Source organism: Rissa tridactyla, chromosome 3 (assembly GCF_028500815.1).
Source record: "Rissa tridactyla isolate bRisTri1 chromosome 3, bRisTri1.patW.cur.20221130, whole genome shotgun sequence".
Taxonomy (NCBI): domain Eukaryota; kingdom Metazoa; phylum Chordata; class Aves; order Charadriiformes; family Laridae; genus Rissa; species Rissa tridactyla.
In genome coordinates this window covers 76932010-76945735 of record NC_071468.1, presented here as the reverse complement: position 1 = coordinate 76945735, position 13726 = coordinate 76932010, and the positions used below count along the sequence as shown (strand labels likewise).

At 37.3% G+C, this 13726-nt stretch overlaps 1 protein-coding gene across 4 annotated transcripts in view; it reads left to right on the top strand.

Moving 5' to 3' along the window:
• ARMC2 (armadillo repeat containing 2) overlaps positions 1 to 13726 on the top strand; it is a 64884-nt gene that overhangs the window by 39294 nt on the left and 11864 nt on the right. For all 4 annotated transcript variants that reach the window (XM_054196621.1, XM_054196622.1, XM_054196619.1 and 1 more), the window contains 3 exons: positions 548 to 693; positions 2947 to 3046; positions 13020 to 13341. In XM_054196621.1, the coding sequence (XP_054052596.1) occupies positions 548 to 693; positions 2947 to 3046; positions 13020 to 13341 (568 nt within the window). The remainder of the gene's footprint in view (positions 1 to 547; positions 694 to 2946; positions 3047 to 13019; positions 13342 to 13726) is intronic.

Below are 13726 nucleotides of genomic sequence, written 5' to 3'. Positions count from 1 at the left end.
GTGGGTTTCTCTTGATCGTGATTAAATTTTAAAATTTTTAATCAAAATTAATTTTATTGTCTTTTAAAATAAATTCATCTTAGTTTGCAACTTATAGTTATTCTCAAAATTTATATTATATATCAGTATTAATTTTCAAGACTTAAATGTAAATTTGCAAAATCAGACATTATGCAAAAAATCACTTTAACCATCCACAACATTTCATCTAATTTCCAACTGGTATATGGTTGTATAGGTGCATGCGAGATTTTAAAACATAAGAAAGATCATATTTCCCTCAAAGAAGGAGGTTACATGCATGCAAAGACCAGTGTCAATCCTTCATTTTCAAACAATTATTGCAATGTACACAATTTTGTTACTTACCCATTTCCTGTTATAATTTATTGGTAGGTACATACCTGCAGAACGTACTCTGAATACAGGGCACTCGGAGTGCCTTAGACGTTATAAATGAGATCTGAGCTTTATTAAACTTTCAAAGCAGCGTGGATTCTGTTGCAAACGGCTGTGATTAATAAGTCTTTAAATATTCTATATGCAGCTGACAGCTACTTTGCGAAACTTGGCTGACTTACCTCCGGCAAGATGCCAACTCGTTTGCAATGGCGCAGTCTCTGAGCTCTGTGTGGCGCTAGAGCAGCGCATGAACGATATGGACGTCTGCACCTATATTGTCAGGATATTCAGGTATGTATAGAGCACAGCGCTATTTCTGCATGCAGTCGGGTCGCCGTTACTGCTTTGAGTGACCTCAAAGAGGGCGGGACCGAGCACTAAAATTGGAAGATTTACATTGAACTGTTCTTTTTGAAAGCTCACTGTAGTTTTTAATGATTTTGTATAACTGTGTCTGTTAATACTGATAGAATTGTTTAATTGTAGCCATACGAGTTGGATTCATTGTCACGGTGAAAAGTGTTTTATTGCGTTGTGTCATTCTTTGATCCCACAGGTTCTGATTGAGATTTTTAGAGTACCATTTCTTATATTTTAAAGCTACATAAATTATTAAGTACTTATTAATCCTAAAAATAGGATTAATAATGTTTTAGTATTAAATAGCCGTGTTTTAAAAAAATGAATGAGATAAATTACAAACTTAAGTTATATCAGGAACTGTGTATTGTGAAAAAAAATATAAAAGAGAAAATGTGATCAGTGTTCATTGTTTTGAGCTGTCACAGAGTGTTTGAGGAGATTAATCTGTGGGATCAGGGCTTGAGTGTGCAGATGGAAGCACTGAAAGAATCTCAGTTTTGTGAGCAGCTCAGTGGCTGCTTCCCAAGATGTGCTTTTTAGAGGGAGATCAGTACGAGTGAATCACCCAGAAAGATCCTTTTGTGGTCTGAATAGTTCCTCAGTCAAAAATCTTCCCGTTACCAAGCACCAGTTTGCAACATCCAATGCTAAATGGGCTTGCAGACAATTTAAGGATTTTGAAGAAGTTGTGAAATTAACTGTCGGTATTTTCAGGAGGAGTTGTGTTATAAGCACAATTTATGAATGCTGTTCTGAATTAATTATTTGGCATTGCTGCTTTGTTATTGTATTGACTCATGTTCCCTGTGGCTCCATGTTCATTGAGATTCTGCTGTGGACTTCTTTTTCTGTTCAGCCCCTCCAAATTATCCATCACATTCTCCTCGCTAGGTGAGATTGGGTTGTGCTTTGAAGAGTGTCTACATAAGGGACTGTCATTCCTTCCTCTTCATGGCTAAAAACATGCAAGTCTGGTCCTTTGCTGTTTGTGCTACCTGTAAAGCATGTGAATTGCTTCCCCAATTCCGTGCCACCTTGTCCACATCTGTCTCTAATTTTGTTCCTAAAAATGAGCTGAGTTCTAGCAATGATTACAGCACTTTGAGCATATTTACTTCTTCTAAGGAGAGAGCATTTCTTCTCGTTGGAAAATGGCATGAAAAGTGGGGTAATGGGTTTGTAATTAAATGTAATCAATATTTACACTGTAATTCTGACAGGGGCATTTGCTTGATCTAGAATTCAGTATGGAGCAAAAGTAATTTGTCTGATTTAAAGTTTCCTACTGTTTCCATTTTTTTTTCTTAAGTTTAGTGAACTGCATGCTCCGAGGATACAAATTAGCCATAAAATCAATTTAATTAGCTTCCTGGAAATTGCCATCACAAAAAAATATATTATACTCTGCAGTACAGAGCACAGACTTGAATTTTGTTTTATCTTCCAGTAATTCAGAATGATTATTCTTTTCTCTCAGTAACTTTAAGGAGCTTCTTTGTAGAGAATATGTTCGATCTATTCAGACTATTGATTTCTTTAAGGCTGTAAGTCTTGCTGTAATTGGTTGGAGTTGAACATCAACATAGGTATTTGCTGGTTTTGCCTACGTGGGAAGTAAGAGGTTATTCTATTCTGGTATGACCAAAGCGTGTCCAGTTCTCTATTTTTGTAATGGTCAAGGTGAGCAGTGTAGGACCGGAGCAGCTGTTAGGGAATATGCAGGGATAAAATCGTGACTGCAAGAAGGTGCATTCTCCATGTTTGCTGGGAGAGGTGCATTCTGTTAGCGCTGTCGCTGGGCTCTACTAGATGTGCGTTAGGAAGGGACCCTTTATTTCATCTCCTGTCCGACTTCCCACGTCATCTTGAAATTACAGTTCTCGCATTTAACACTGCGAAGTGCTAATGTTAGCATACGGTGCCCATATGGCAAGCAGGTTGGGAAGCTCCTTATGTTCGCTTCTTCCCGTGATTCACTGTGGCAGGGACAGCTAGACTTCTCTTGTGCTATTCTGTAACTGCGTATGCCCCTACTAGAAGTCAGAGTATTGGCGTTCATTTCATTTGTTGGAAAATGCAGCTCTGAGAGTCAAAAGCAGAGTGATTCTTTTTTTTAAAAAAAGTCTTTTGTGGAAAAAAAGTGCTTTCATTCACTTATATTTTATTTTTTTACCTTTGTAGCAAACTTTCTTCCTACAGTGACTTCTGTGCAGCTTTAGCAGACTGCTCCAGATGTTACGTCTTATTTTTAGCCCTGCTAAACAAACACCAGAAGCAGCAGGTCAGTTTTTTCATCTCTTGCTTTTTATATATTAATCCTCCGATATGTCTGTATATTATTGTGTATAAGCTTGTTTTCAGTGACCTACTTTTACGCATTTACCAAATAAAAATTTTTAATGGTTCACAGCATTTCTAAGCAGTAAATAACTGAAAGGAAATCATTTAGATTAAAAATTCAAAGCACTACAGAGGGCAGATAGTTGATTAACTTCTCTGTCCTTTGCACGTGTAGAAACTGTCCTTTGAGTACTCATTTTTCTTAGTTTTAAAAAATACTTCTTAAAGCAAATATTTTATTTGAATATTTAATAGTAGGAAGTTGTTGGGATTTCTCCTGCCCTCCCCTGCAAAAGAAGTGTAAAATTTCCAGAGCTAAGCAATTTGAAAGCAGAGGAAAATTTGTTCTTGGATAATTGCATAAGGTATCGGAATGTATCTCTCCTCTAGCAGAGAAAAGCATGTGTCTAGAATACCACATTTGGAACATTCACCTAGAAATAAATGTTTAGAGTTTGTCAAAATGCCTTGTATTAATGAAGTAATATTATAAGAATATACTTGCTACCAACTTCATTAGAACTTCAAGGGTCGGGTGTTGCTGTATTGTCCTGCTATATCATAGTGATTTTTCGTACATTTACTGGAGCACCGGGCTCTGGGATTTTGGTGCAGGATCACAGTTTTAAAGATTGTTACGCTGCTAAGAGTGGAGTGGCCATGTATGGCAAATACTTAGCTCTATTGCCAGGTAAGATTTAAGATGAAAATAATTGTTATGTAAGGCGTAGATGTTCAAAGATGGAACAAGGTTTCAAAACAGAACATTTAGTCACATTAAGTTTATTCTTAAAAGTAAGGAACTTTCTTGGCTGCTTCAGCATCTGAACTAGTTTGAGGATGTTTAGTTAACCAATAACCAATTTATCTCAGGGTTAGTAATTCCTGGAGAATTGTCGGAAGGAGGTCTTTTGTGCTGCTATTGTTAAAGGCAGTTAACGAAGGTAACCAGATCAGCTATGCTAAACAATCTATTCTTTCTCTTGCCAAATGCAAAAATAGTTTCTCCTTTTCCTGTTTACCTGCATCCCTGTTTTCTGTGGTAATACACATGGAAGAGGAACAAATATTAAGTTGTTTCTATCCTTCTAAGTGTCTGTTGATTAACATTTCTGCAGCATATCTGAGTATTTCTAGGTTCAGGCTGTTCTTGCATTGTATAGTCTTCAAAGACACTTTAGTAAAATGCTGTGTAAACACTACGTAAATAATATAAGAAATATCAAAAGCATGATATTTTACTAGATTTATAGTTATTTTTCCTTGTGAGCACTGTATTAAAAGCCCAATAAATGATGGTGCTGGGAATATGGACTTTAAATTGAGGAACATCTTCCTCTTAATCTTCATCTGTAATTTTAAGGGGAACTTTCCTAGGCTCCTGAGATAATAGCTCTGTGTCATAATGAGTTGTAGGCTCATAATCAATTGTAGGGTAAAATCTTTTTGTTGTCAGGTAGTGTTCAGAATTTAGATTCTCATTTGTCTACTTTATTAAGTGGTCCTAAAATATATCTATCTTCACTAGATTAGCATTGCTTTTTGTGTTGTCAGTTGTTTTATCAAAATACAAATTAGTAAAGAAATAGCTTGTGTATTAAAAAAACTCAGTTATTATGTTGTGATGATTATATGTGCGATGTCTTCAGAATAGTTATTTCTTACTGCAGTTTTTAAACAAGCATGCAACTGTCAGTTGTCAGCTTAGCAAAGCCCTGCAGAAACAAGAAGAGGGACATGGATAATGTAAAGCACCTCTTTTTCTGTAGTATATAATAAACACTTGAGCTGTGAGCAGTGCAAATGTTTTTCCTGAGGTGTAGTTGGCACTGCTAATCTTTCTCTTAAAATGCTGACAGCTAGTGAGTTATAGAGTGAGATGGTATGTGTTGAAAAGAAACCAAGTAACAGCAGTGTGAGTAAAATTGTCTGCTGTGGGAAGAAGCAGCAAAGAGGAGCATAAATCAGTATTATTAACTCAAGCATTAAAAATCCTCAGGACTAAGAACTGATAAGGTAAGAAAGGAAGCGTGTATATTTTCTGTGTTTTCAGGTTGCACAGTTCATGGGATCAGATTTTTTACTGGCAATCGTGACAGCTAGAAACATACCAGGGAAAAAATAAAAGAAAACCAGCATTCAGACTTTCTCAAGTGCTTTCATAACTGTGACTTTAAAAATATTGTGAAAGTAAAAATGTGAGCACTGGAAATAGGATTAATGACTTGCTCCCACACCATACACTGAATTCCACAGCTGCCACCCAAATAGTCTCTGTTCTTCTCACCACGCTGCAGTTTCAGCTCTTCTCTCTCTCTCTTTTTTTTTTTTTTTTTTTTTTTTTTTTTTTTTTCCCCCTCAGCTCATTTTATCTCTTGGGTAAAAGAGTCAGACAGAATGGGAGAGTAGTAATTTAACACTGTGAGAAAGACTTTTGGGGAAATTGAGTTGGCAAGACTTGCTAAATTCCATGTGTCATAGTCTTAGGTAAGGAGAGGAGTACAGAAGATTGGAAAAGCTGGATCTGCAAGGTAGGACTTGGGGAATCCCACAGTGCTTTTCTACACATCTGAAGTACGTGTTCTGTTGGACTTCACTCATGGTTGGTTTTGGAGCTTACTTGTTTGGAGTAACAAAAAAGTCCTTGGTGGCTGCCACATGCCATGAAAGCTGTCAGAAATGTTCTTTTAGAGTCTCTGTCTTGCAGGATAAGCTTTGCATGCTTCTGTTTCCAGTCAGCATTGTAGACTTTTGCCCATCTCCAGAAATCTTTTAACAAGGTGCTGTTCCCCTCTTCCAATATCATTATCTTCTCTAAGCTTTTCAGATGAGCTATAGAAAGGATGACTTTCTCAGGCTGTGGTTAATGGCATAAGTCAAGAGGAGGCCATGCTTTTGAAACAGGGAGATTGCCTAAGTAAGGAAGTAGCTTCTCTTGGTAAATCAGACACTACCTGAGCTTAGGTGGCCTTTTGGGGCCCTGCCAGTTTCCATGGAATCTTTTATCAGTGTACAGGTAGGAGTCTATTTTCAATCCTAAGTGCACAAACACAGGGTGTGACACTGAAATTTGCACAGAAGAAATCTTGTGCCTGTTGTATAGGAAAGTCCCTTTATACTTTAGTGTAGCCTGCTTTTTTAATTAGGAGACACTTGTTAAGTATCTGACATCATTGGATGCAGCAATTGCCTATTCGACAAAAGAATAATCAGATTGGGTCTCATGAAAGGTTCACCCAGCCTACTATCCATTCTTGGCAGAGGTGAAAATCAGATGCCTAGAGAAGAGTAAAAGCAGAGCAATCATATACGATACTTCCTGTGTTTACTTACCAAACCTCTAGCTCTTTCCATTCTGGAAACTTCCTCAGCCAGCTGTGGTTCTCTGTACATGAAATAAACCTCAGTGGACTTCTTTTCCATGAAATTCTACAGTCTCCCCTCTACCCCATATAAACGTCTAACATCTTAAACATCCATTGGCAAGGAGTTGCCATAGCAACTACACATTGCACAAATAATTCCTTTTGCTTGTTTTGAATCTGGCCTTTATTATCTTTATTTGATACCCTCCGGTTCTTATATTGAAAAGTCGGTAATATTTAATCCCTAATCATTCATTTTCACAGCACTCCTGACTTTCTAAACCTTTATCACATCCTCTTGGAGTTATCTCTTTTCCAGGCTGAAGAGTCCTTGCTTACTTGGTGCTTTCTGATATAAAGGCTATTCCATACCATTGTGCATCCATTTTGCTTTTCTCAGAACTTTTTATAGTGCTGTGTCCTGTAACTTTTTTTGACATGAGGAAACCAGAACACTGTAGTTAAAATGTGGCCATGTAGTAGATTTGCATGCCTGCATAAGTTTATTTCCCAGGAATTCCCCAAATTTTATTTGCCTTCTTGACCTTGTGAAAGCATTAAACCCCCATGAGGAATCTGTTGTTAACCCCAAGATTGCTCTGCAAGTTGTTATGGTTAGTTCAAAGTCTGTAATTTTATACATGAAGGTATGGCATACATTTTATGTATGTCTGCATTTAAATTTCATCTGCTGTTTTATTACCAGTTGACTACAAATCCTTTTTCTGCTCTTTGGTCAGCCTTCATCTTTGCTACTTTGAATATCTTAGTGTCATCAGCAAACTCCTCCGTGTCACTGCTGTCACCCACTTTACCATATTGCTTATAGACAAGTTGAATGCAACAGGTCCCAGCACAGAACCCTGTGAAACTCCACCGGTCGTCTTCCACCATTGCAGGAACTGCTGATTTACTGTGTTTTCCATCCTCTAATTATTTATGTATACCAGGATGTTCTCACTTATAGCATGACTGCTTAGTTCCACTAGGATTTTGGTGAGTGACTTTGGCAAAAGCCTCCTGGAAAGCCACATGGGTGGTATCAGATGGCTTGTCTTTACGCATGTTTGTTGATTCCTTCAAAGAACTCAAGAATTGGGTAAGTCAGGACTTAGGAGTCTTAAAGCTGATTGCATTTATCTGACTGTCCACTCATTTTATTGTTCTTTTTTATGGTTTCTTCTAATTTAACTCGTAGAGACACAAGCTTGAATCTCACTTGGATCTTTTTCTAGTAATAGATTTCATATTTGTTACCCTCGCAGTCCTTAGGCATGAAGGCAGTTTTGAGAGGTTGCACATTACTGTTAGTAATTTGGCTATTTAATTAATTAGTTCTTTTAGAACTGTTGGGTGATTATCCAGTCCTGGTGATTTGTTACTGTTTGTTTTGTCCTTGAAATTGTTGGCAGTCACTTCAGCTTTGGACCTGTCCTCTGATAAGTCTTCCCCAGAGAAGGCTGTAGCATTGAGGTCCCCCCCGTTGCTTTCACAGTGTGCGTGAATCAATGCAAAGAACTCACTTAGCTTCTCTCCAATGACATTTTCTTTTCTGAATGCTCCTGTTTTATCCTGATCATCAGTTAGTTCTGCAGATTCTGGCAAGCTTCCTGGTCCTGATATGTTTAAATAGATTTGTTATTATTTTTGCGTCTCTTGCATCAACTAGTAGAACTGCACTGATTTACAATTATAATTTGCATACTGCTTTACCTGTTCTAACAATCAGTTTGTCAGAAACAATTTATTAAATGAAGAATAGACTGATGTTGCCTTGTCATCCTCTGTAAGGAGATGTCTCTATTTATCGGGTTCACTGTGGCTGGATCTGCCCAGCCTTCTTCCCAAATGTATCTACCAGGTAGCAGGTCCTAAATCACTTTATAATCTTATGTGAGCTAGCAGGCTTGTGCAACTTTTTCCTGTCTCCGTCCAAGAAAAAGACTAATTTTTAGAGCTGTTGAATGTCCTTTTTGCTCTTAGGATTGCTACTGTTGGGAATGTTGTCACATGTAAATGCAGAGAATTTCTCCACTTTGTTTCTGGCTTTATTTATTAGGTGAAGACTTATCTGCATGCAGTGACTGGCCTTCCTGGCTGTGTTCTTGGCAGCCTTATGGTGAGTTCTGTGATGAGCTCCCAGGAACCCACTATCTGTCTGTTTCAGTCAGTCATATAATATAAGTCATGTAATACCCCAAAGCAGCCACAGGCTCTTAACAATAGAGTCTAATGCTACACCTGTTCAGATACACGTTTGCCTCCTAAATGCTTTGAGAGTATTATTGATACTCTGTTCAGTGTCTTATAAGATACTGAAGATTTTTTTATTATTATTTTTCTTGGAGGTTGGAGTGGGGATGTGTTTCTGTACCCATATCGTGCCTCTGAAGAAATGGTCATCAGTGCTGACATGAGTGTTCTTTGTGTTTCGGTTACTCACTTTTCCCCTCTGTGCCATCCCTCATTTGGGCTGATGACAGCTGGTTGTGTGACAGCATGATGCATCAGGTCACAGAACTGATCCAGCTTCCAATAACCTTAAAACTGAAAAAAAAAGAACCCCAGTCTTTGCTAGGTTATCACCTGCCTTGCTTTCCAGTCTAGTTTATTGAACAGCCACAGAAATAGTTCCTTGTTCACAAATACTGAGGAAACAATGTGGGAGAGGAATCAAACTGTGAATGGAAAGGAGAGTGGGTGCTCTTTATGCCACCACTTCTGCTGAAATGCTTGTCAAGGTAACCCTGTGAAGAACTTAGGTAGATCATGTGGTTCTCTTCTCCTATGTTTACAAATACATATTTTCAGTTGTATTCCTCCTCCCTCTAGCCCAACAGTATAATAGTGCCTTGGACAATTAAAAAAAAGTTACGAATGAGATCTAGTAATCACCCATTAAAGAACCAAAATACAACATTTTTCTCCCGTGTTTTGCGTGTGCATATTCATAACTGATCATTCATTCTCTCTGAACTTTTTTTTCAAGAAGGAAGTACCCATTTTAGGATAAATTTTCTGACAACTCTGAAGGAATTTGCTGATAAATGAGAATGACCACAGAAGGTCACCCTTTCCCTATGATTTCTGACAGTATGCTGAGCTGATAGTGTATTTCCATCTTCCTAATACTTTGGTTGTGATTTTTGTCTGAAAGAAAAGGCAAAAGCGGTAAGGAAGGTGCAGAATACGTGATATGTACTCTGAATATAAAATGATCCAGAACGTAGAGCTCAGAGTTTGTCCTCAACCAGCCTTCAGTGGCATATATCATATAGAAACCTGCTGTTCTGGTGTATCAAAAGATACAAGAGAGTGGATGTAATTACTAGATAGGTAAATGTTAGAATATCAAATAAGAATAATAAGAAGGTATTACTGCTTGGTGTGACAGCAACTGTCACTAAAATATTTTGTCTTATTTATTTGGTATTCATTTCTACAAAAGATGACGAAAGCTTGGGAACAGCTCTGAAAAGAGCTAAAAGAATGATTAGAGTTAAAAACCCACCCAAAATTAACAAATTAATTTATCAATGACAAAGGTCAGATCATTAGCAAGTTTTCCTATAAATAGAATCTGCACATGGAAGACATTTCTGTTAGTAGACCATCCTTTAATCTAGGAAAAGCAGTTCAAATCTAGGAAGCAGTTCATGGTGCTGGGAAGGTGGTAGAATTTTGACTACCTCCGTTGAAGTTTGTGTAACATGTAAAACACATTTCATTTACAGCTGGAGATTCAATAGGAACCCAGCTGCTGGCATCTGAATTTCTTTTCATACTACCCCTTCCCTTCTGAGAGTCCAGATGCCAAATAGACTAACAACAGGTACTTGGCCAGCGTGTACAAACTCTAGAATGGACTCCCCTCCATTAGTTATCTCGGTTTAGTTAGAAAATACTGACCTAATTGGTTTTTCTTTCCTACTGATAAGTAAACCGTAATAATCTCATTTATTATACTGATTTTTTTGTTATGTACAGAAAGGCCCATGGGCCTTGTACAGGTTTAGTCTTGCAAGAAGTTTCAAAATGTCATTCATCTCTACATGTATTTCTTTACACAGCAATTCTAAGTTGGTGCTTCTTTTGCAGTGCTTACTCTATGAGCATTTAAAGAAATATAGCCAAAAATAATACAAACCCTTGGGTATTATACTACTCAGGAGAAGTTGTACCAGCTTTTCTCTTTGACTCTGCTACTTTAATTGTCACTGGAAGGTAATGAAACTTCAGTAATACGCTATTAAAACCGGATGCGCGTAGCTAAAAAGAAGTATTTTATAAGTTTGTTTTGCTAGCCTGTAGGTGGAAAGCACAGTTGAGATCACACTTCTCAAAATATCAGTTGATTGCTGTACGGTACCTGTTTGTCTGTTTTCTGATTGGGTAGAGCTGTTGCTGGGCTGATACTGTTTTGACCAAAATTAGAAAGTCAATATAAACGAGTCAAACTAGACTGCCTGCTTTTTTTCACTTCTCTCTTCTGATTCATCAGTTGTTTGTTTCAAATTCTTACAGCCTTTGTGAATTGGGGGTTGTGCCAGCAAAGGTGAAAGCTCTTAGTGGTTAGTCATAAATGTTCATAAAAATTTGTCTTGATGACATTTAGATGCTAGCAAAAATAGGATGCCTAGTTAAAAAAAAAGTGGAAGTGGGTCCTACAGAGTCATCGTATTAAATACATGGCTACGAGAACCTATTCCTCATTTAGGAGACTGCCTGCTTGTCATATTCAGGGATAGCATTCATCTTCCTGACCCTAAGAGGATGTTATTGTCAATGTCTTGTGGCACAGGCTTAAGACCTGAAACTTATTGATGAAGGCATGTGTGAAAGAAGGATTTGCTGCTTGCACATCTTTTTTCCTTCAGTATTAGTATGTGTAATTTAACAAGTTGGACTGTGCCTGGTTAATTTACATTATTAATACCAGGAAGGATTAGAATATCTGTGAATATAACTTTTATATTTGAAGAAAAACAGCATATAAATTGTTTAGCAAAAGTCTAGGTTAGTGCCAGTACAGCAGTTGAGCAGCTCGGGGTAGATGGCCGTGCTGTACTTGAAGAAATGCCGTTGCTTTACCTGTACTGCTAAGATAAAGCAGTGGACTTTTTTTTTTGGAAATGAATAGGTTTTGATGCAAGTGGCAGAGGCAAGTGTTTTAATTAGTTTATACTTTGGTTAGTTCAGACTTACAGAATTTATTTTTTTCTTCTTCCATACAGGTGGATAAGAAAAAGATGGGGATGTTGTTGAATGCCATTCAGTTAGGATCCACTAGTCTTGCAAAAAAACAAAGGCTGTTTCTCAGTATGTCCAAAATGAAGCAACAAAAGATGTAATTCTATATCTATATCCCACTGAAGGGCAGGGATAAAAAGTGCTGTAAGAGAGCAACTTGGTTAAATCACAAGATCTCAAGATACAGTATAAAAATAGAAAGTAGGTCTCACTTAGCAATGATAAGAATAAAAGGGTAGCAAGAACACATAAAACCAAAATCAGAAAAGAACCCCACCAGAGCACAAAATGAGATGCAACTAGAAAGGGACATAAAAAGAAACAAGAAAACTTCCTGTAGTACCTTAATAGTGAAAAGGCAATAAGGAAATAATTGCTGCAGTGTTCAGAAGAAGATGAGAATTATTGACAGATGCCACTGTGAATAATGAAGTGTGGAATGCCTTTATTTGGTTCTTTTTCTGAAAAGGTTAAGTATGATCAAATGATTGATCTGTACTTCAAATGATTAATCTGTACTTCAGCCTGAGTTCTTTTATCACTAAAAAATGAGCTGGAGCATATTTGAGTGTCTTCAAACCAGCTAGGCCTGATGAAATTTACCCTTTGGTGTTTACAAAAGGACAGAAAGGGATAATGTCTCTGGGATTCTTGAAAAATTACATAGGATGGCAAGGCTGTATGACACCTGTCTTTAAAAGGAGAAAGAGGAGAAACAGGGCAATAACAGACTAGTTAGTTTACATTACATTTCTGGTAAAAATCTGGAACAAATAATTCGGCTATCGTGAAGTAATTGGACTTAACAAGGAAATAAGTGAGAAATAACATGGATTTAACAGTAAAAAATCAAGGGGAAGGAGTTTAATCTCTACGATGGATAGCAGTCCTAGAGAAGAAGAGAATGTGGTCGACTTTGGCCATCACAACTGACATTTGTTTACTTGCAAGATTAGTAAGCTCTGGCCCGTATGATTATTCTAGTTATATAAAGTGCTGTTTTAAGATGTTTTCAGATTACTGTGGGCTTGGTAAAAATAGATGACCTATACTAAGTATATCCCATATTACCCCAATGCTATACTAGTTCTGTCAGTTGTTTTTGATTTCTTCCGTAAATGGTGCTATGAAAAATAGTAGCATAAAAAATTATTTCTAGTTGCTGTATTTGGCATTCCTTCAGTTGTTCTGGACCTGCTATTAACTGAATTGTGAAGCAAATTAAGTATTATCTTCTTTTTAAGCAGCTAATAGATTCTGATATTTTCCATGTAATATGGTTTATTTATTTTATTGCAGGATTTGGTTATCCATATCATCTTCATTCTTGGTAATTTAACAGAAAAGAATAACCAGGCCCGTGAGCAATTTTTTAAAGAAAGAGGAAGTGTTAACACCTTGATATCATTATTCCAAACCTACCACGAACTTGATTTGAATGCACAGAAACGGTACCATGAAAGAGGAAGGGAAGATAAAAACCACCCAAAGCATCCTTCAGAAGCAGAAGATGTTCTGATAAAACTGATAAGAGTGCTGGCCAATCTCTCCATTCATCCCAGTGTAGGAGCAGCTCTGGCAGCTGCCCATCGTATTGTAGAATTACTTGTTACAGTACTAGGTAATAAAATCTGGTGTGTGTGTTATCTTTCTTCAGTCTGTAAGGAGAGTTTAGAATTTTTCTACTTGACCTTCTTATCTAGGTTGAGCCGTAACTAAATCGGTTCCATTGCTAAAATAACAGAGCCAATCTGCTGATGTTCATAAACTGTTTTATCTAGAATGCCCGTTTGAGACAGTGGAAGCATTGCTGCTTTGGTACTGACATTTTAACGTCTGGGGAAAGACGTTGTAGAAGTGTTTCATTAAGTGATAAGATTTGCAGATATGATCATTAAGGATAAGGAAACATTTTATTTTACGTCTCACTGAGGGTTCATATTTAAGGGAAGTCTGTTCTTATCAGGTGCTGCATACATGTGTTTGGTGGTGGGGTTTTTTAAGCT